The 23540-nt window shown below is 37.3% G+C and overlaps 1 protein-coding gene across 1 annotated transcript in view; it reads left to right on the top strand.

Moving 5' to 3' along the window:
* The window catches only part of GMDS (GDP-mannose 4,6-dehydratase), a gene marked incomplete at its 5' end in the record, with an annotated part of 359819 nt that overhangs the window by 3097 nt on the left and 333182 nt on the right, over window positions 1-23540 (top strand). Inside the window, 2 exons of the mRNA XM_026841380.1 lie at window positions 664-751; window positions 5221-5330. Of these exons, the coding sequence (XP_026697181.1) occupies window positions 664-751; window positions 5221-5330 (198 nt within the window). The remainder of the gene's footprint in view (window positions 1-663; window positions 752-5220; window positions 5331-23540) is intronic.

Here is a 23540-nt window from a genome sequence, read left to right as displayed (position 1 = left end):
CCTTCAGCTTGTCTGCGTGTCTCATAACCCACTGGAGAACACTGACTCATGAGGTCCACAAAACAGCACTGACTGTTCTGACTGTTCTTCCAACACCCCTGAAAGTGAATAACAGCTGTTTTCTAAAATATAGTTGGGCCTTGTAACTGCTGCCCCTTCTTACCTCGGTCTCTTTTTTTTTTTTCCTCCCCTCATCTCTGCCCACTCTCTCCTTTCCTTATTCCCATCTCCTGCTGCTCACACCCATCATTTCTGGCTCCAGGATGATTTCTCTGCAACCAGGGTGAAGTGGCTATCTTGGGATTCACATACTGCTTCTCCAACTCCAGTAACATTGGCAAGTCTCACTCACTAGGAGATGGTTTTCAAGGGCAATTCAGTGTGTTTTGTGTGCTGTGTGGTGCTTGGGCTTCTAGTGGTGTCAGTAAGGGAGAAGGTGAAACCAATCAAAGGTACTAAAATAAATAGGACGACATCAGAGCTCATCTCCAAGTATTTTGTTGCAATTCGGATAGCTGTCTGCCTTTAGGACTAGAGACAAGCTCTAATTACCTGATATAAGGGTTCAACCTATCATTGTGAAAAGAGCAATAATAATGATGAACACTTTCCTCTTAATGTTTACCACTTTTCCTTTTGTATTTTTCCTTGTTCAATCCCCAGGTGCATGGCATCGTTCGTCGGTCTAGTTCTTTTAATACAGGCCGGATTGAACATCTCTATAAGAACCCACAGGCTCACATTGAAGGAAGTAAGACTTTGGTTTTATATTTAAGGGTTTTCTTAGTCTGTGATGTGTGTGTTTGGAGAAAGGTCCATGGGAGCAGAAAGGGAATCCCACTTTCCTCTGCCTGAATGTTATTAATGAGTAGTTATTTTTAAACTGTGCTTGACTTAGGCAAAAAACCTAAAAAATGTTGATAGCTAAGCTTCCCTTTTCTCTGTTTGTGTTAGCTAGCTGCTCTATCTCAGAAAGAAAAGCAATGATTTTGCTCTGAAAAAGTGACATAATGTACAGATACTCTTGTGTATGTGTTACCAAGAGTGGAAAATATGAGAGGGGCCCAAGAAGCCACTTTTTGTTGTGTAGAAATGCTGACACGGTTCATGCATAGCTAGTTGGTAGCAATTAGAAAATGGCTTGGCCTGCAAAGAGCTACATGAGGTTGAAAGCACTGAAGTATCAGAATAGTAAAATGGGTTTTTTTGAGGCAGTTATCTTAAGCACTCAACTTCTCTTTCCTCATGAGCTTCTTAGTGCCTGATGGAGGTGAAGGTTTGGGGACAGCCTGTATGACAGCATGAATAAGACATGATCAATTCTTACTGATGACAGGAAGAATGAATCTTTGGATCTTCTGAATTTCTGCACCCAAGGAAACGATTACGTGTTTTTCCTGAAGGAAAGGCATTGCTCTTGGAAATTTGCTGACAATTTACTGTATTCTCTGTTATGGATGATAATTTGGAAAGCTGAAATTATTACCTTTAGTGTACACTTTGCAAAAATTGTTTGAGTATTTTATCTTAAAGAAGGTTAACTGGTCGCTTAAGGAGAAAAAACTCAAATGCTGGATGGCTCCAGTTCAGCAGAAGGATTGAGCATTTTAACAAGCATATAGTTCTCTATGCTATGCATATTTTGTACAGTTGTGCAGACTGACACTGTACTAAATAATTTGATTAAAGGTATTGTTAACATGAAATATTTCCATTATATAAATAAATCTCATGTCTCTTGAAGTCTGCTTTCCACCATGGTTAAACAGAGCTTTATTTTATCAAATTGTAATATATATTGCAACTTTTAGATTTTTACTTGATCTTTGCTTGTAATTTTAAAAAATATTTAATTTCTGACATGGCTTCAGTGGTGTTTGCTGTGAATAGTTACTACTTACTGTACATTGCTCCTTAAATTGAGGGGTAAAATTGAATAAAATATCTTCATGAAGATTACTGAAACCTGTGCTTCCATCAAGGACAATGTAAGAACTGTGTTTCCCATGACTTACATTCATGGCTCACAAGGTAAAACGAAGCAAAAGAAATCAAACAGGAACTTGTGTGTTGTGAAGATCGTCTTGTGAATATGAAAAGTGATTTGAGAAGACAGTGTAGATCTTGATAAATATGCATATGAACATTTAAGGAAAGTTAGAAGAAAACACAAAGGAAGCAGATCTTAAATGTTTTTCCGCACTTCTTATCTCATTTTCCTTTAACTGAGGAATGCAGCCATATGAATGGGAGGAGGAGGAGGAATTGGACTTGGAATCTCAGGAAAGGCTGCTCCATGGAAACTGTTTGGAAACAATGGGTTTCCAGGCAGTACTGGAGGAAGCAAAGAAGCAATAGTGGTTTATGTGAGCAAACCCTAATTTTGTCTTTGCCCTATGTGTTGTTCCCATGAGGAATTGATTACACATTGCAAGATGATGATCTTCAAAAAAAAAAAAAAAAAAAGTAAGGAGAACAAGAAAGAAAACAAAGTGTTTCCTGAAGCAAGCCTTCAGCTATTGCTTGCTAAGGAGGTTTTTAGGTTGGATAATATTACTAAAACCCAAAGGTTTTGACATTTGATCTGTGTTTATAAATCTTTGCACCAAATAAACCCCATTTCTTGTAAGTCTTTCCACTTAGCCTATTACTCTTGAAAGACCTCTTTTTCATGGGTCAGAAAATGAACAAAGCCTTATGCCTGGCTCCCCTTCAAAAATGCCATTTGGACAAGCAGTTTTGAAGACTTTGATAGTAGACTAAAATGGGTATTCCCTTTTGAGAGCTTTAAATTTAAGGTACTTGTGGGAGGATATGTCTGCTTGTCTTAGCACAGCTGATGGGCCCCCCTTCCCCTGCGAAGCTCTGAAACTGCTCTCTGGCCTGAGCATGGTGGCAAAACTGGATGTCTTTGTAGGAAGAGGGAGCCTGGCTGTGGCACCTCTTTCCTGCTGAGCTGCTGCTTAGGCTGGAGAGAAACCAGTTGCTCTTTCAGACCCTGAGGATCTTATGAAGTTGCTGCTGCTCCCTGGGCCCCTTCTTGTAACAGTGTGCTCTGCTCCATCCTCTCCGAAAGGCTGGCTCAGCTGACAGGGAGATTTTGTTTAATTCCCAGACAAAATAAGAGAAGGAAGAAGAGGGTCCACTGTTGCCTAAAGGAAGTTTTCTTTCTGGTACAGAACAAGTAGTACATTTGTTTTCCTCTCTGCTCCCGCCAGCCTACAGGGTTGTCCTGAAAAAGGTTGCAACTGCCATCAAAGAAATTGGTTAGATGGTACTTGCTATTGGTTTCTATTTAGTGTTCCAAGAAAAATGCAGCAGTTATGATGGTCTGGTCACAAACAGCTTTGAGGATTGCAGGTTAACATCCATACCCAAGTTGTTTTATCCTGTAACCGTTTGAGATCTTGTGCATGATGTGGTCCACAGGCAGAACTGGTTTCATGTGTTGAATTTCATTTGGGAAGCAGGACTGTTGTATTCCATACAAGTGGAAAGATGGTAATGTTTCAGCACAGCCTGTATAGAACTGGTGGTAGGAATGAAGGCAGCCCATGGATAATTGATGTGTATGCACGGAAAGGGTCATAACCTGCTTGCCAGCCCTCATTTAATCAGTTATATCTCTTAAAAAAAAAAAAAAATTAAATTACCATTCCTGTATGTGTTGGCCACAGCTTCAACTGGGTCTTGAAGTCTCTTCAGAACTATCCCTTCTTTCAATTAATGGGGTTGGATGTAAAAGCAGATTTCAAGAATATACTGTGACTTGCTGGGCTCTATTACTTTATCAACCTGAAGGGCCTCAAGTACCTGTTAAATAGGAATGTTCAAAGCTGAACACTGGAGAACTGTGTGATCTGCTTCTTCCTTGCTGTCTTAAACTGTTTACAAAAATCAAACCAACAGCTTAAATAAAAACAAAGTTTATTATATCTCTGTAGCATTTTAAAAAAATGTACTGTGGATTCATATGGTAGTCTCTTGTAATAAACCTTGTATTTCTTGGTTTCAGGATTAAAAAAAGAAAAAATCAAATTGATTATATCTGTAGATGATACAACCCCAAAAAAGTGGTGACCATTGTCAAATGCGAAGACAGCTAAACTATACTGAAATAGGATTTTCTTCTTTTTCCCAGAGATAAACGTAAATTTGTTAAGGTCAAAAACTTCAACTAAAAATCTATATAAATACAGCAAGTAAATATAAACAACAAATTAATAGTTATAACAGGATTTTTCTTTTTGTTGAATAGGTATGTGAATAGCAGTGTGGTGGTGTTTGGTGGTTTTTTTGATGGTTGGGTTGTTTGTTTTTTTTTTTAATTAAGAGGAAAATGAGACCTGTACCATCAGAATGAATTTCACTTATGGAATAATTTCTTGACTAGTCAGGGTCTGAAACCAAGAGCAAGTTGATAAACCATTGCAGCCTGCTCTTTTAATTATGACAGGAGCTGGTCTTAAGCTCTCACCTACTTTTTCACACAAAAATTAGAAAGTAACACAGTTGGGAAAGGACAAATAACAGCTGTATGACTGATGTATCTAACCACATTTGAGATTTAGGTGTGTAACATCATGAGGCATGTTTCACTGACAGTTACATTGTCCTCTGAAATTCCTTTCAAGTGTTGTATCTGTAATTTTTAAATGGAAGAGCAATAGTAATGAATACAGTGGGTTGTACTGTAATGTTACCTAGATGTTCATCTTGTAGGTACCTTAGGCATTTTTGTTGTGTTGTGAAATTATTTGCAGTGAGGAACTTAAAACACGTGCAACACTTTGGGAGGGAGGAGAAAGCTATTGATGGTATGCTTAAGAAGTTATTAAAAACCTTTGTGAGTGAAAGATTGGAAGGCTGAAGTAAAATACTGGGAGTTTTGTGGCTGAAATTCTTATGTGACATTAATCTAATTTATACAACCTGGGTTAATGAAGAGTAAACTACTAAACAAATTATATAAATGTTGCTAGGTAAATCAGATTATTGAAAAGAGAATCTGAAATGGTCTTCCATACTCCTTCAGGGAAATCTATTTTTGTGCTTAAAGCTGGAGGAAAAAACCCAAGCAAAACTTTGTTCAGCCAGTGATCTCTTAATTTTTTCAATAAATATTTACTTGGATATTAAACGTGGAATAGGATTTGGACCAAGAATGTCATATAGTTCTGGGACTAAAGTGTATTAACTCTGTGTTCTTAAACTCTGAAGACATGAAGCTGCACTATGGTGATCTCACGGACAGCACTTGCCTGGTGAAAATCATTAATGAAGTCAAACCTACTGAGATATACAACCTGGGAGCTCAGAGCCATGTCAAGGTGAGTAGCTCCTAGCACTGAGAATTGTCTATGTGTGGTGGTGGTGGTGGTATACTGCTTTGGTTATTTTAAACTGCAACATTTATAGCTGCTTTAACAACTGCTAACTTGGACAGACAAACACTGCCTTATATCAAGACAGTTGTGTTTGTGGTGCTGAATTACTGCATGAGTCTTGTTTCTGAATATATATTAAGATGTCAGGATGAGGTTAAATTGTCATTATCAACAAAATACATAAGCTTAAAAGTCTGATTTTTCTATCACGTGAAACAGCTTCTGCTGTACAGTTTGCTGCTGATCAGTTCTAGTGGAGAAGTTATGCGGTGTTGTTAGGCCAAACAGTGCTTACAACCACATTGTTTCATTTACATTAAAAATCAATACCTGTATCTGAGTGTGTCACTTCTAGAAAGGCTTCACCTATGCCAGTTTTTGTGCAAGTGGTATACTTTGAAAGATTGACCCACAAATAGAGAATAGAGTAGCTTTACTACTACTTGCAGTTTTATAATATTTCTGGGATTTTGGTTGGAAAAATCAAGTTATAGGAACTGAAATAAAAATGAGTTGTTGAAGATGAGTAACTTGGCCTTGGTGAGTACTGCTGCATCATAAGGAAAGAACATGAATAGTAGAGAGGATAACTTAAATTTGCATTTTACATATGTTAAGCTACGTTGCTGTATCATGGAAAAGCTTAGTTTAGTAACAGGTGACCTGTCTTTTCTTGCAAAAACCTCATTCATACTTCACTGCGTGATTATGAACTGGCCAGGTAGCAAATTGTCATTAAAATAAATTGTGTGTCAGTCATATGTTCTATCCTTATTGTGTGCAACGTGAAAGTATTCTTAAGTGGTAAAATTCCCTGGCCCTTCTCTTGAGATGAGAACTGAAGGAGCATTTAAGCCTCATGAAAATCAGTTTGGCTTTAGTTTTGTAAGTCAGCCTTCCTACGAAAAGCAATATGTTGTTCCTATCTCCATGTAAGCCTTAAAACCCAGCAAGAGGAAATTATTTTGAAAGACTGCAGTTATTCACAGGACAAACAGCAGAATAGAGATGAAATGAGAATAATTTTGCTTTTAAATTGCTTGCTTGATTGAATTATTCAGTTTGCTCGGTGTTAAACAGGAGTCTGGTTTGGTTTATTAGCTCAGGGTACAGCATTATAAGAACAAGGCTACATGAGTCCAAGGGCAGCTTTGGGTCCAGAAGGCAATTTAACTGCCGCTTTACACAGTGAAACCTGAGCCAGCAAATCTTTCTGGGTATTTGCAGTCCACAGCTAGGTGTTCCAGCATTTCTTTTCTTGAACTAGTTCATTGGATAACAATCTTCATGGAAATTACTTGTGTCCCTTAGGTGATGTTAGCATGGTAACTAATGTTCTAGTCCCAAACTATCTCCATGTGGCTGCTGCAGCTGCCAACAGCTCAAATCACATCACTGGGAGGGCATGAAGGGGTGGTGGTGGTGATGCTGCTACAGGTTCTTACACGACACTGCCATGGGCTCTGAGAAGGTTTATTCCTCAAGCACCTCACTGCATGAACACTTTGATCTGGTGCAGATCTGGCATCAAGTCTTGACTTTTAAGAGATCTAATGTGCCTTGGAGGACAGTGAGGAGGCATCAGAATGGCTATCTTAGAAGCTAGCCTGAATGCATCAGGTCAATATGTAGACAATGTTAGAAGTCCTACTGGAATTCTAGATCAGACTTTTTCAGGATGTGCTTATGCTTCCTAGCATCTCAAGTAATACTTCTGTTGTTGCAGTTGAGGAGAGAACCCCAAGTCTGTTGATTGAGATGATTGAGGGACTTGACTTTGGTACTGATACAATTTAATTGCAGTCCAACAGTGCTTACCATTTTAAAACAATTCCCAGTGTTAGAAGAGGGAGTAGAACCTGGCCGCCTATTAGGGGTGAATGTCTTCACCAGAGACCTAAACAGCTCTTACTGTTAAACTTTGGTTATGTGAAGTTACTGTTTTTGACTGTGTGCATCATGTTTGGGGAAGGAGGGGAAGAGAACTTCTAATCTTAGCTTGCTTCACATTCTGGTGACTTTGAACCAGTGACGTCTTCAGTATTTTTTGGTGGTGTTTATGTTGGCTTGTGTTTATACAGAATAAAGTTTTCTATCACTCTCACTTCCAGTTAGTTTATGTGAGCCATGCTGAAATGAAGGAAAATAAAATAATAGGAAGTTGGTCTGGTTTCCTGTAGGAAACCAATGAAGATGAAATTGGTTCTTGGAATGAACCCACACTAGTCTGGGAAATACTGTCAGAGAAGACGTTTTTCTGAATCATAAATAGTGAGGACTATGACTCATAAAGTAGGTCACTGAGAGGCTGATCTGATCTTGTACATGGGAGAAAGTGAGAGAAGACTGAAACTTGTTCCTTATTAAAAACAGTAAACTTAACAGAATGATATCATCAGTAGGAACAAATTATCCAGTGTGCATTCCTGTCTGTTTTGGTGAGAAATGGGGATTAGGTCTCTGCACTGTAGCTTCTCCATTGGATGTTCAGAAAACAGTAGCACATTCACTTCATAGTTACTAAGTAAACAGTTTAGCCTCATTTTCTCAATCCAGTCTTTATACGGTTCTGCTGCTTTGGCTTTTGGTGCTTTGGGAATCTGGTGTGGTGACCATGATTTATTTTCATTTAATTAGGTTTCATGGGAGTGATTGTTTACAGTATATTGATTCGAAATAATAACCTATTACTGTGTATGGGTAGCATGCAGATGGCTTCATCTAAATTCTGTTATCCATAATTCTATACTCATTTCCCTCTGTCTGTTAAATGTCTTGAAAAGCAATTTTCCAAATGCTAGGTTGGCTAAAATTATATGTTTCTTCTTTCACAATGTTTTGGTAGATGCACATACATAGATATGACCTTGTAACTTTTTTTTCTCTAGTACAAGTGATTTCATCAGTATTTGACTGCTGTAAGATTTTTTTTTTTGACTTGTGTTGGACTGGTGAAGCTGGCAAATATTTTTTTTACAAATTTCTGAAGCAAAAGGTGGTGTAACTGTAGTGAAACATCTCTTGCTTTCAGCACTTGAAACTTGCTGCGATGAGCAGTTAATCGTAGGACTGAGGAAATGGATCCAGTTTTATGGTTATTGCTATCCTAGTACTCATGTATTGAATAGCCTAGTCCAATCTGGCTGTAGTGCAGATAGCCACAATTGCTCAATTTACTTCTTTAAATTGTGTTGGGTAAAAGGTTATTTTGCCTACTTACTCTCAGCATTTGTGCCATAAAATTTTATAGCAAATGTGTTTTATAAGATACGAAAGTAATGGGTTGACTTTTCTGTGATAGCTGTTCCTTATATATGCAATATGGATGTATTTTTGAAGAGTAAAGCCTTACTTGTGTGTAACTACATTTTTAAAAAGCCAGTAAATGCTGAGTTTGTTTTTTTTCCCCTTAGAAGATGCATACAGGGATTTTTTGTTCTTTAGTTTAGGGAATATTAAGGTTCTATTTATTTTTAAGTCCTTGCAGACATATGGGTGCTTGTAGTCACGTGAGGATTAATTTTAAGAAGCAAACCCTACCACTGTTAGCTGAAAGGTGAAATGTAAAAATCAAGGGGCTTTTAGCATGTAGCATCTCACCTGAGTAAGGATCTCTTTACACTCACTAATTGAATTCAACTTTATCTCTAGCTCCTCCGTTTTTTTCTTTTATATTTTTGTGATCTCTGAAGAGAAGGTCCTTAGTCTTGGGAGGCCTTTAGTTTCCTCTTTCCCCATGCTGGCAAAATTAAAGAACATACTAATTTCTGATTATTTTCTGGTTTTTATCTGTTTCAAACACTGACCCCTAATTGCTGTGAACCAAACATGTTATGAACTACTAATTGATTTCAACCCCATACTTGTTACTGTGACTATGTTCATGCTTCATGGAGGGTCAAGTGGCAGCAGGGAAGATGAAGAAACAAAAGAAGTAGCAGTAAGGTCTTCAGAGCCCATGGAGGAAGATTCCAACTTGCATAAAAGCCTGTGCTCACCTGTGTTTCTGCTGCATCTTGAAGCTATAGATTGCATACTGGGTGGTGCAAAAGGGGGATTGCTGCAGGGAGGGGAAAATTCAAGTACACAAGCAAAAGTTTACATCATATAACTTTACAGAATCACGAAATATTTGAAGGTTGGAAGAGACCTCTGGAGACTGTCTAGTCCAACCCCCTTACTCAGAGCAAAGTTAGCTAGAGCAGGTTGCAAAGGACCTTGTCCAGTCGAGTTTTAAGTAGGATGGGGAAACCTGTTCCCTCACCTGTTCAGTTCCATCACCCTCACAGTAAAAAGCCAACATCCACCACCAGAAACATTTTCATATTTTTTAAATGGCATTTCTATATTTCACTTTGTGTCCATTGCCTCACCTCCTCTCACTGGATACCACTGAGAAGAGTCCATCTCAGTTGTTTACTCTTCCCACCAGCCATGAGATATTTTTATACACATCAGTCAGATCCCTCTCTGAGCCTTCTTCAGGATAAAGAAACTCAACTTTCTCAGCTTCTCCTCATATGACAGGTGCTCCAATCCTTCAGCCCTTTGTGGCCTTTTATGGGTCCGTTGTGTCTGTACTGGGAGCCCAGAATTCACAGTGGTCTCACCACTCAGCATGCAGGGGCAAAAGATCCCTTCCCTTGACTTTTTGGTGACACTTATCCTAATGCAGCTGAAGATGCTGTTGGCCTTCTTTGCTGGCTCATGCTCAACTTGGTGTCCAGCAGGACCCCCAGGCCAGCCCCCAGCATGTACTGGTACATGGGGTCATTCCTTTTGAGTTACAGGGCTTTGCTCTTCCATTTGTTGGGCTTAATGAAAATACCCTCTTCTCATTTCTCCAGCCTGCAGGGTCCCTCTGAATGACAGTATACCCATCTGGCATTATTGGCCACTCCTCCCAACTTTGCATCATTTGCAGACTTCCCAAGGATTCACTCTGCCCCATTGTCAAAGCCATTGTGTACCCCTGTGGTACACAATTAGTGAGTGGACTCCAGCTGGACTTTCTGCCGCTGATCATAACACTGGCCCAGCAGTCCATCCAGTTTTCAGTCCACCTTGCCATCCACTTATTAACCTACTCTTCTTTCATTCACCAACCCAGTCATCTCATCATAGAAGTCTATCAGGTTGTTCAGGCGTGATTTCACCTTCATAAATCTATGCCTGACTTCTTCCAATCACCTTCTTGTCCTGCATATGTTTGGAAATGGTTTACCAGATTAATTGCTCTATCACCTTCCTAGGAATCAAGGTAAGGATGACCAGCTCATAGTTCCCTGGATACTCCTTGAAGATAGCAGTGATGTATCCTTTTTTTTCTAGTTGTCAGGAGCTTTCCCTGATTTTCTTGACCTTTCTAAAATGGCTTCGCAGTGGCATCAGTCAACTCTTTTGGCACTCATGGATGCATTCCAGCAGGTCTTATGGTATGTGTTTGATTTGTATAAATGTTCCCCTGAGCATCTTCTACCATGGGTATGTTTTTGTTGCTCCAGACTTTCTCATGGGCCACAGGAACCTCTAATTTCTTTGTCAGCCTTACTAGTGAAAACAGACGTAAGAGGTCGTGGGATACCTCAGCCTTTTCAGTGTCCTTTGTCAGCAGGTTGCCTGCCCTGTTCAGCAGCAGGCTCACATTTTTCCCTGATTGTCTTTTTGCTGCTGATAGACCTGTAAAAGCTCTTCTTGCTGCCCTTCGTGTCTCCCACCACAGTCAAATCCAGATGGGCTTTGGTTTTCCTGCCTCTATACCTGCCTACTTGAAGAGTCTCTTTGTATTCCTCCTGGGTTGCCTCTCTGTGCTTCCATCTCTTATACATTTCCTTTTTATGCTTGGGTCAGGAGCTCCTTATTCATCATACAGGCCTCCTGCAGCTTCTTCTTGATTTCATACTTGTCAGGATGGACCATTCTTAAACTTGGAATAGATCTTTGAAAATCAGCCAGCTCTTGTGGACTCTTCTACTCTCCAGGGCTGTATCCCATGGTACTCTACCAAGCAGATCTCTGAACAGGCAAAAGTCTGGTCTCTTAGGTTCAGGATTGTGATCCTGTTTTTCTGTCTTGCTCCCTTCTTTCAGGATCCTGAACTCCACCATCTCGTGATCACTGCAGCTAAGGCTGCCCTGACCAGCTCTGCCTTGACTGTAAGAATCAGATGTTCGTAGCATTTCCTGTTGTAAGCTGTTCAATCATCTGTCAGGAGGTTATCATCGTACTCCATAAATCTCCTGGGTTGCAGGTACCCTGCATGTGCCCTACAGCAGATGTCAGGACGGTGAAAGTCCCTCAGGAGGACCAGGATCTATGAATAATGTAAGGCTTCTTCCCATTATATGAAGAAAACCTTATCTACTTCTACATGATGTTGTAAAGCCTGTTTGCATTCTTGGGCTTTTCTGTGTGTGAGGAACGTGAACCATATGGGAAACAGGATGTCTTTTTCATTTCCCACCATAGTCTTTTATGGGATGCTTCTTCCTGCAGTTGTAACTGTGGTTATGAACAATTGCTGAGGAAGATGGTGCTGTGTAACTTTATGGTGAGGAAGGCAGTGCTTGGGACATGGCATGGAAGATGGCATCCTTCTGTCTAGTGAAGTGTGGTAGAGTGAATCAAATAATTTAAAATATTTATTGCTGACTTTCTCCTGCAGGCTTTAATGGTGTTGTTCTAGGGGCAGTCCCCTTCCCTCATCCCCTTTCTATTTGTGCAGTTAGTAGAGTTGTGTAGGAGAGGATATCGCCCGGATGGTCTCACATGAAGAAGGTATTTCCACTGCATGTATCCAGTGAGTACTTGGCTACAAGGAAAGTCAAGGCACAAGCTTAAATAAATTAGTCCAGAACTAAGTCAGAACCGAGAACTGAAGTCTTCTGATTGAGTTCTGGGATCTTTTCAAGGTCTGTCCTTGTGCTATTCAATAGCCAGGCTGGGGAATGTGCCTTCCTTATAGAACAGCTCTCTGTTAGGATCCTTAGTTTGAAAACCCTTCAGTTTGGTTCAGCTTAACTTTAACCATCTCAATAACACTGAAATGAAATAGCTTTTAGTGATTGCTGCCATTGCCTATTGGTAAATTTGTTCTGAAAATAGTTCTTTTGTGCTGGAGATGTGTTTTGGCGTTATAGTCCATCTGTTAAACAGGAATGTTCTCTGCTATTTTGTAGGGTGGATTTTTGTAATCATACAGAAATACCCATCAGTAATCTTACTGGTGCTACTTATGTGCTTATATGCTAACTGTGTACTTAGTCTGGTTCTGATTCTGCCATGCTTCCTGATGGCAAAAGGTTTTTTTTTTAATTTGATACAATCTTATTATATGAAACTGTAGGCTAAATAAATGAAGAAATTAATTGTAAAGCTTTTCCACTATTGCACTAGCAACAAGGCTTAGAATTGTGCATTACAGCTTGCATAATAAATGTTTTATGTACTGTACTTTGTGGTTCTTATTATTCAGTATGCATTGTTGTGCTGTTATATTATTGTATAGCTTTTAAGCTTGTTACAGATGTCACAGAAACACAGTTTCTGAGAAAATGCATGAATTTTTTGTGTGTGTTTTAGAAAACAAGCAGTTTGGCTGTTTGGTGTAACAAGATCTAGTCTAGTTAATTGTAAAGACTATTAGCAGTACTCTGTTGTAGAGATGTAGTAAGACTTACAGGCAAAAATAAGCCTTAACAGACCTTAATTTTATGGAGTTAGAGAATTTTATAGTTATGCTTTATAGAATATTTTATTGTCTCAAGATGATATCGAATTACTTCTAATTTAGCATGTATGGCAATTCGCTTTAATAGCCAAAAAGTGAGTTTCCAAACCTGATTTGTGCTACAAGATGACTATAAATACAGAACCTACTGCCTCAGGGTACCTCTGATTAATGTAGGATCCCTGCATGTGGACCCGTGGTACTGTGTTCTGTGGCGTGCTTTGGTATCTGTCAGTCTGTTGTCATCTGTTTGCTGGTGGTGGCAGCTTGTGACACCAGCCTGATGAACACAACCTCACTAGAAAATTGTTATGCAAACCAGCAACTTCTGTATTTGCACAGTGCTTTGCATGACGGGGTCTTGGTCCTTAGCCAAGGCAATTAGGCTCTCTGCCATAAATACAAAGGAATGAAAATTAGCTGGGCTACCTTCAGGCCTGCAGAATGCTTTTGCTTGTCGTGGTATCATCTGGGGTATGATCCTGTAAGGTGCTGAACGGTCTTATTGTAGCTCAGCACACACTTCTAACTGCTTTAACTTCAGGCTGTTGGGAGTTGCTTGGCTGCATCCCCGAGTTTTGTTCAGGATGCTGTGTCCTTGTGGGATGGAGTGCACCAGAGGGCAGAATAAGCCTCTCAAGTGTTTCTTTCAAATGCTTGTATGTGTTGTTCTGCTGTGTGTAGCTTAAACCCTTTAAATACTCTAATTCCTTTTAAGCAATCAGGTTTTAGGTAGTTTTACACTTGAATTATTCTGGACAGTTTTTTTAATATGATACTTGCAGTACCTGTTCAAACAGATTTTGTGTGTGGCCTAGAAAGGTAATTCCAGTAATAGCTAGCAATTGGAATTTTGTGTGTCTCTTCACTTGGCCCACTAAATATTTATGGCAGCTTTATGCAGTCTTTGTAATTGAAGCTTGTACTGTCAGACTAAATAGATTTTAAACCAAGTGTAACTAAGGAACTTAGTGCAACTATTAATTTTATTAAGCAGAATAACTTTAATAGTTATATATATATATATAATGGCTGCAAATGTTATGAATACATAAAAAGAATAATGAAATAATGCACTCAGTGCTACTAGTCTGTATTAGGAAATATAAGCATTAACAAATTGCTCCCCAAACCAAGTACTACTTATGCCAATACCAGTGAGAAAATGAATGTATTATGAGTATGTTTTAATACCACAGAAGATCTCTCATGACTTCTGCTGCAGGCTGGTATTGCCTCTGTGGCCTCTTATTCCACCTCTCTCATTTTCTCCTTATCTGCCCTCTACATCCCCCTAAGAAAACCCCTCCTTTTCTCCCTGTCCTTGCTCTGAGGTAGGGTATTTTTTCCCCCTCTATAGAAAAATACACAAGAGTCCATATGCTTTTTGGATCACAGTGGCCTTATTTATATTTTGTATGAATAACTTGCTATGGTGTTTTTTTTGTTTTGTTTTGTTTTGTTTTTTTAAATCTTTTCTTTTGTTGTTTTTTCTTATGGATCATTTCCAGGGTAAATGCTGAAGCACATTTCTACCAATATGTCACTTAAGTGTATCAGGAAAGCAACCATTTAAAAAAAAAAAAGAAGAGTACTATTTGAGTACTTAATCAGAGATGTGAAAAGGACCAGCCTGAAAAAAAGTCCTGAAAAGAGGACTTTTCCATATGGCTTGGTAATTAAAGAGCAGAATGTACTCTGTCATTAATCTGTAACTGAAGATTATAGATTCCTTTTGAGTTTTTTTCAACGTCAGTGGGTGTCTCTTGCATGTTATTTTACAAATGCAAGTTAGGGACGTTTTTTAGCTGCTGTTCCTGTGTTGTGCAGTCATATACAAAGCAGGCTGAATGCTGTGATGAATGAAGTGGTGTTTATCTTTGTGACCCTGATGACGGATAAAGTACCACCTCCTTCATCTCTTGCTTTGTGTGTGGTTTCTGCTTTAAGGCTCCATAATTTGACTTCGTAACTGACTTCTGAATTTTAAGTCTGGTGCAGTGAAGGGGGATGGCAGGCGAACCCATGTTTGTTCAATGCCATGGCCCCAGTTAGGTCTGGATAGCCTCTACTGAAATCAAGCCCTTGATTGAGCTCTGTTGCTACATAATTAAATCACAAATTTTAAAATAAGTGCTTTAAAGTAAATTTTAGAACTGGCCTCTTGTTTGAGGTTATACATTGAATTCCCTTTTTTAGAGAAGAGTGCTTTATGCTGTAATTCTATTTTTATTTTTAATAACCAAATCTATGCTGTATCTATTTTTAAGTGCAAAAGTAATTGCTGAAGTGATATCTGCGTCTGGGTGTGAGCAGGGAGGAGAGTGATCAAAAACTTCCCTGGTAGTTTTCTTCTAACAGCTGCTATAGGGGAAGAGAAAGCTGGAGGAAAGGGAAGGCAAAAACCCGTTGTGGCATTCGCAGCGTTGTATTTCTTGTGTCAAATAGATGGCAGCAGAGCGTTGTACACAATGGAGCAGCTTCATCCTGTAATAGGAATGAGAGGGGAATGACACTTCAAGCTGACTTGTATCAACTGCAGCCTTGAGCAACTTGTCGTTAGGCATAAAATAGGAAAGAAAGCTACTATTGATAATGCGGGCGCATAGAGGATGAAGAAGGGTATGAGATGCTATAAGTACTGAATTTCTGGAATAGTCCCAGGTGGCAAAACTTAATCTTTTAAGGTATGTCATCCACTCATGCAACATGATTGAAATCAGCTAACATAATATGCATGTCAAAATAAAGAGACAGAAAGAAAAAGAAAGTATTCACAAGTTGCAACTGAAAGTGATATACAGCTGCCTTGGGGTACTGTAGGAGTTGGCCAGAATGCCTATTTTTTAGTTAAGCGAGTTAAAAAAAGGAAATGTCAGTCCTCAATCAGGCAAGCATTCTTTGGTAAGGTTTGCTCAAATGTCAGAGTTTTTAGAAAGAGAGCTGCAGTCTGTTCTGCTCTGATCCACGAAATCAGATTTGCTATTAAAATAAGTCAAGCTGCAGATCTCTCTCTAGAAGTGTTTGATTAATAAAAGTAGTACAGTGTTTGAATTAGTAGTTATTAAGTACAAAATTAATGGCTGCAAAATAGCTGCAGTCATCTAGACATTAACATATTTTGTTGTATGCTCATCTGCATCTAAAGTTTTGCAGTAGGACAATCCCAAAATAAAAGGTGGAATTGAAGGCTTTGATGTCAGTGATTGCTCAGGCCCTGGGATTTTAAGATATCAGAGTAGAAGGATAGAAAAGAAGTTGAGAAATTATTAATGTAGTGTGACAAGAGTAGTCTAGAAATTATGTCAAGGCTGGAAAAGTTGATATGGGGTGCTATCTTAAAATTACAAAACATTTTATTTCTGTTACAGCTCTGGCTGAGCATTAGCTTTACTATTTATATTTCTGATGGACTTCATTTGGGTTTTTACTTTCTAAAAAAAAAATGCTTTTTAACCTAGTTGCCTCAAAAATTGTTACAACAGCTTGGTGATACCTGGCAGGTTTCTATTTGATAAAACCTTCTCTCATATAATGTTTCTTCTTCTGAAATTTGGTATTTTAGTGATCCATCCACCCCGTTCAGCAGGCTAGTGAAAAATCCAAACCACTGTGTAATTTATTTCTTACACATTTAAAGAAAAGCGTATTTGATTCACTTTGAAGTGTTGCAGCTCATGTTAGCTGCTACAATTTACTGAGATCAGGGGATAATGCAGGTCTGTGGGAGTGTAGATGATTTTCAGTATTGTTCATCATACACTATAGAAAGTGCTAATATAATAACTCTGACTCCAAGAACTTTTTCATTTTGGTTAAATTACTGTTCATGCAGCTGAATGAGTGGGTCTGCATATGTTTTGGTTTGGTTTTTTTTAAATTTTTATTTAATGTCTTAAAATGAAAGTCGCAATTTTAAGGAAAGTGTCAATATAACAATTATATGCAATATCTGTTATTTGAACACTGGTAAAGCACTGCTATTAAATGAAGAAAGTGCACGTGATTTGTGGGATGAGTAATATGGAGTTATCTTAGTCCATTTTTTTTCTTATGAAGTATTAAATTTGCTATGTCATGTTTTACAATTTATATTGTGCCTCTGAACACACTTCCATGGAGGCATATTAAAATCTTGAAACAAATAATATGGTTATGTTTTTATATTTTTAGAAACCATTTGCTAAGTTGCCATTCTAAGCATTAGAAATGGAATCTATGAAAAAAATATCTGTGAATATGCAATAATACATGAATTGCACTGATTATTCAGGTAAATTAGGTTGGCAGAACAAATGCTAACTTTTTAAAATCAGCAGTTCCAACACTCTGTAATTCTTCTTGGGGCTAAGTGCTACAGACTCCTATTTAAGCCAAACCTCACTGAAATAAATGTTTGCGATGGGGTTGGTGCGAAGGGAGGGTTGTTGTCTCTTGCTTCTTTTCCATTGAGGTAAGGATATTAACTTGCATGACATCACTTAATTTTCTCAGTTTTGAAATGGTATATTTGCATAACAAAGTATTTATTTTTGTCCTTTAGGTTTATTAGGGCTGCTGGCGTGTATGTGTGCATGCATGTTTCTAGTCTTCTTGCTGAGTAACGCTGGATTTGTTCTTTGTTCTGTGTAAGTTTGGCTTTGTGGTTTATGCAGCTTTAAAAATGTATGTGTATCCTCTCAACTTCCTTCATCTGTGGAAGAAATGCACTGTGTGTCTTAAAGCTACTCGGTATGTTTTATAGACATGCAAAACAAGTTAAAATAAAATATTTTCTGCAGTAAAAACGGTTTAGCTTATTTTCTTAGAGCACAAACCAGCATAGAAATAACTTAAAGCACACAAAACATTTCTGTCAAAGAACTGTTGCAATGAGACGTGCACATTTAAGCTCATGATTTAGAATGGCTGCATGGTCAGGAGTGACAGAGCACAGTTATATTAGCACAGATTAATTTCACTGTTACAGTAGTCCGTGGACACAAGTTTCTATTTTCCCTTGAACACTTTAGAAATTGAAGATAAAACATAATTTCTTTGAGTTACAGAAGTGTAATGAGATTATTTTTTTTTTTTTGCTATTTCATTAATAAATTTTGTTGATGTTTGGAACAGACATATGTGTTCAATTTAGCCATGTGAAAAAATATGTTTCATTTTGGGATGTCCAGTATCACTTGATGTTGTGTTCATTTTTCTGTTTACAGCAATGATCTTGAGGTAGTCTATATAGAATATTGCGTTTTAAGAGTGCCTCTCATGAAGGAGATGATTGTTTACTTTGTAAACAGTGTACATCTGGTATTTATTGATAATCCATCTGAATTAGGAATCAAATTGGTTTAAATAATGTTGCTGCAGTTCGATCTTATTGTGATGCTCTGTGTTATATTTTAGCAGGCAGAAAACAGTTATTCAGGAAATTTCTCACTTCTCTTCAGAGGTGATGAAGAGCTGTAATTTAGGAACAACTGAACGTTCCCTGCTTGTACGAAACACACAGGTCTGGAGAGAGAGAACATCTTTTTCCGTGTTTGTGCTCTAACATGCAACTTGTTTTCCAGAGAAGTTAGCTATGTTTTACATAACAGCAGATTGTTTGGAAGAACTTTTTCTTTTTTAAAAAAATTCAGTACTGTCTGTCGATGCATGAAGAACTCCTCAGCTTCTGTTAATCACTGACTTTTTTGGAGTGGAGCTGTATCGAACATCTTTGGCAATAGACTCAGACTCCGAAAGTGTAGTTAGAACAACAGGAGGAGCAGTCTGGTGGTTTATCTTCCTGTAAAGCTAAACATACTAGCTTTCCATTACCTTATTTTTTCATTAAGTATTTACTGAATATATTGGCTTGCATAATTGCATTGTGAATGCCTGAACTGCATTTTTCCTGTAACTATGTGATGCTGAGAAATAGCATTTTAATTTTAGCCAGACATTCTTGCATAATGTTGCTTCATGGTGATGCAATTTCATTGGCATAGCATCAGAACAAAGGATACAGCATCAAACAAGGATGTAAAAACAAATTAAAGGATGCTAGAAGTTTGAAGCATTGCTTTAAAGATTTTAATATGTTTAATATTCTTGAAATTTTTTTAAAGCTTTGTGTATGTGTTTGTAACAAGCTGTGAGTTCTGTGGAGCTTTTCTAATTTTATATTGGTGTAATATTTTTCCTTTGACTTTTCTCTAAACTCCACTGTGGCAAAGAACATCCTCCAGAAATTATGTATTTTAATTACAAGGCAAATGCAACCTATGTATTTAGTTAGCTGGGCAGTAAAATTTAATTGCAAAGCTCTAAAAAATGCTCCTGAAAACATTGCATAGATTCAGCACACCTGAGTCTATGGAGCTAGTAAAAGATTTGGTTAGTTTACTAAAACCACGTTATCTAAAATGCCATTTCCACTGAAAAGAGTCAAAAAATTGCATTGAGTAGAGGATCATGTAAGATGCTAATTATTTATGATGTTGATCTGTTCTATACTGTAATCTCTTCCATGTATAAACTTTAATTATAGTAGCAGTCCTTGCAAGTTTTATCTGAAATAATATGGTATATAATTCTTCCTGCAGATTTCAAAAGGTACAACTTAATTGAAACAATATGTTATGTAAATAGCTGATAAATGAGAATTCTTTCTGAATGTACTACACAAGAAATTCTGTAAAACCTTTCAGGTTTTTTTTCCACATACTAGATTTTCCTGAAGCTGGTTGCAATAATTTTAATGAAAGAAAATGGGACTGATTGACTTGTCATAAGGTCTGATCCAGAGGCCGCTCAAATCAGAGGAAAGACTTCTCTGCAGTCTTTGGGAGTATTTCATGCTTGCAGGTTTTGGTTGCTATTCTGTGTCTAATACTTTGACTTTGTTTGGATACCTGTATTTCTAGGTGGTGTGCTTTTCTTGTCACATTTAGTTGTATCCAAGTATCATTACTGAGTGTTGCAAATTCCAGTAAGTGAATTTTATAGCGTTACTATATTTGTTGCTGTCTTATTAAATAGCTTACAATGATGGGATACATGCATCAGAAAGTTGGACTGTAAACACTGGATGCTAATTAAGATTTGAAAGAATGCCATACAAGACAGTTGAAGGCTAAAACTTTGGGTAGTTTTTTGGAGAATTGGGTACTCTTAACCTTGTTTAAATTGCGTAAGTAGTTTATTACTTGTAATTCGTTGCCTTACATTTGTGGTTAAGGTACTGAACTAGAATTCCTCTATAAATATTAGTATAGGGTATTCTTTATTTATACTAAATAAATCAAAGCAAATGACTTGAACTTTCTCTCCAATGCTTCAACTTAAAATAAATAATTGGAAATCTGATGATTAGCATCAAGTCATATTGAAGTCAAAATTTCACAATAATGACATGCAACCGATCAATAGAAATAATTTATGATTGTGTCAGTGTAGATTTAGTAATCTAAGAACAGTAATATTGTTGCAGTTTAATGGTTGAAAAATACGTGTAACACTATCAAGCATGAAAACCTGTCTTCATTCACAGGGCAATTTTTCCATTGATTTTGTGGTTTCCTTAATAAAGCTGAAATATTTTTAATCCAAGAATGGTTTGCTTTAAAACAAAACAAGAGAGTAGGGGGGAGGGGAAGCAAAAGAAAGTTTAATATAGTGAGACACATGGATAAAACAGAATTGTCTGCAATATATTATTCTCTCTGTCAGCAAGTATAGATTAAAGTTGACTTTGCTTCTGTAAGCAAATGTTAGCATTTTTATAGAAAGGGTATCTTTCTTAATGACATGTTGCATATGCATATTTACTGTTAAATGTTAACATGTTCACAAACTGCACTGTTAACAAAGTGAAACATGTGGCTTTCTAATGTCATGGAGTGTAAATAATTCGAAGATTTAAGGGTCACAAGAACAATATATTGAAAACATAATTACATTTCAAGGCAAGGAAGCAATTGAACCTTAATTAAACGTAGCTTAAATTTTAATTTATGGTTGGGGGTTTTTTTTAAGTAGGCAGCCACTTTTGGTTTTATGTGGGGTGTGGAAGGATGAATGTTTTGTCTTTAATATTTAAAGAGGAACTTTTTCCATAATGTAATTAAATGTTGTTATGAATAAAAACTTCACAAATCACTTTTAAACTTTTTGAAGTGGCTTTCATTCAGTATGCCTACGAGTTTGAAAAGAACATCCCAAGGTGCACATGGGTGTGTGGAAACCTGTCTGTCACTAGACCTTTGCTTAGGTGCTGTTTGGTTCATACGTGTGTTAATCTCTACCTGCTGTATTGAATGTGTTGCAAGACCTCCAGTACCGAGGTCGCTACTTCATGCATCTTCTAAACCCTACGTAGGCTATGCTGTGGTTATAACATCTCTTCTGGATGGCAGTGTCATGCTGTAATGTTAGAACATAATTTAAATGAAGCAAATGAACTAATACAGTTAGACACCTTCAGACTAAGCTTTCTAATGTGTTTTTTCCTGGCTTTAATTAAACCGGTGTTTGCACAGCATTGGTGGTGGCTGTAGATTCTTGATCTTCATGAATTAGTGCTAATTTTTTGCTTTCTTTAGCTTTCAGCCTACATAAAGCAATGCGTACAGTCTGATTAGATTTGCATAAAATCAGAAACTGTGTACTCACTAAATTAAATCTGCTCATTTAAGATAGCATTTTTGTCAGTATGTTAAAAAATTTTAGTTTAAAATGTTTGCTATGAATGCAGGTGGGTGCATTTTAAAATTTTAAGCACACGTGATTATTTATAAGCATAACCTGTAAATAAAGGGAAACTTAAGCTTAAGAAACTCTTTTTTTTCCTGACAGTCTATAGTGGCATGTCCACACTTTATTTCCTTTGCTGAAATTGTTCTTAGTACATGTATTACTGTATTTGCCCATTCTGTGACATACATTTAGAACTAGTTTTAAAAACCTTTGCTTTAGAAATTGTGATTGAGAGAAACAAGGAAATAGTTATTTTTTTGTCAATGACTGCAATTTTAAAGGATCTTTGTAAAATGGTAGTTCTCTTGCAGGGTTCTAATTGCCGTATTTCTCTCAACATGGAAACATGTTGTAATTATTTTTTAAAATGCTGTGTTTAAAGTGAGAAACTGCTTGCCTGACAGCCAGTGCAATCTGGAGGCTATGCTATCTGCACTGTTGTGTTTGACTATTAATCAGATGTATTTACCTCCTAACTTTTATGTTATTTTTCCCTGGTTTGTTTCTTTGTAGCACTATATGGGAAATTTATACAAAAGATGCATGAAATTATTAAGAGATAGGATAGCAGAAGAGAGTGCTCTGTTAACTATGAAATTGTTATTATTAGATATCACATTTTATGCATGTTGAACTGTATCATTATAACCTTAGTTGTACTGTGTGGCATAGATGAATTACTTGGAATGCCATCAAATCTATTTTCTGTATATTAATAATGCTAAAGATTTGAGGTATTTGTCACATCATGTGCTAAATGTAATGATAATAGTACAAGTGTAGTAGATTGGGTGTTTCATTACTTATTAAAACTCATCAAGCTAAAGCATGAAAGCCAAACTGAATAAATTAATCTGTTTCATCTTTTTTTTTTTTTCCTCTTTTTCTGTCACTTTTTTTTTTTTTTTTTTTTTTTTTTTTAAATGGGTGGTAAGCATGGGGAATATGTGAAAATACTACATTTTGGAACTGATTTAAAAGGCTTTGACTAGAACCATCTGTTCCCACCTCCTAATCTTCAAATTGCTCTTGGAAAATAGGCCAAATCTTATCCCGGGAGGGCTAGTGGATACAACTATCTACAACAATAATAAGATGTAAAAATACAAAATATACAGATACTGAAAGTTCAGTGGTCTGCAGCAGCCTACTTGTGCTTCTGGGTAGTTTTATGGGTCTGACTTCCTTAGCAGGAAGGAGAACATAGGATACATGGGAGGGAAGTCACCTATTTGTCTGCATGTTTAACAGTATGACACTAGTAAGATGAAATTTGGAAAAGAATATCATCATGTGCCACGTGCACATGTTTCCACTTTGACGGGGCAGTCAGTATTCCACATACCCCCTGTTCTCAGACCAGTTAGGAAAATGTTCCATTATGTCACATTTAGGACTAAAAGTGGGTATCTTAACATCATCTTTTAAAAAAAAATAAATGTCCTGTGAGCATTAGAACAAGGCTCAATGTAGTGATGATGCTTTTTGAGTGGTGTTTTCATGCACAAAACCCCCATCAGTATCCTGCTATACCTCGTACTTGATATGGCTGATCACTAAATAATTATGTTGCCAACAAGGTGATTTTAAAGGTAAATGGCGATTCCTTGGGGCCAATGGTTTGTGTCAGTCTTTTTGAATCCAAAGCTCTGTTTTAACTTTTATATATATATATATATATATATATATTG

The sequence above is a fragment of the Athene cunicularia genome, assembly GCF_003259725.1.
Source record: "Athene cunicularia isolate RWA chromosome 2 unlocalized genomic scaffold, athCun1 chr2_part1, whole genome shotgun sequence".
In the NCBI taxonomy this organism is placed as follows: domain Eukaryota; kingdom Metazoa; phylum Chordata; class Aves; order Strigiformes; family Strigidae; genus Athene; species Athene cunicularia.
Note: the sequence above shows the minus strand (reverse complement) of the source record. Positions and strands in the feature narration are given on the sequence as shown.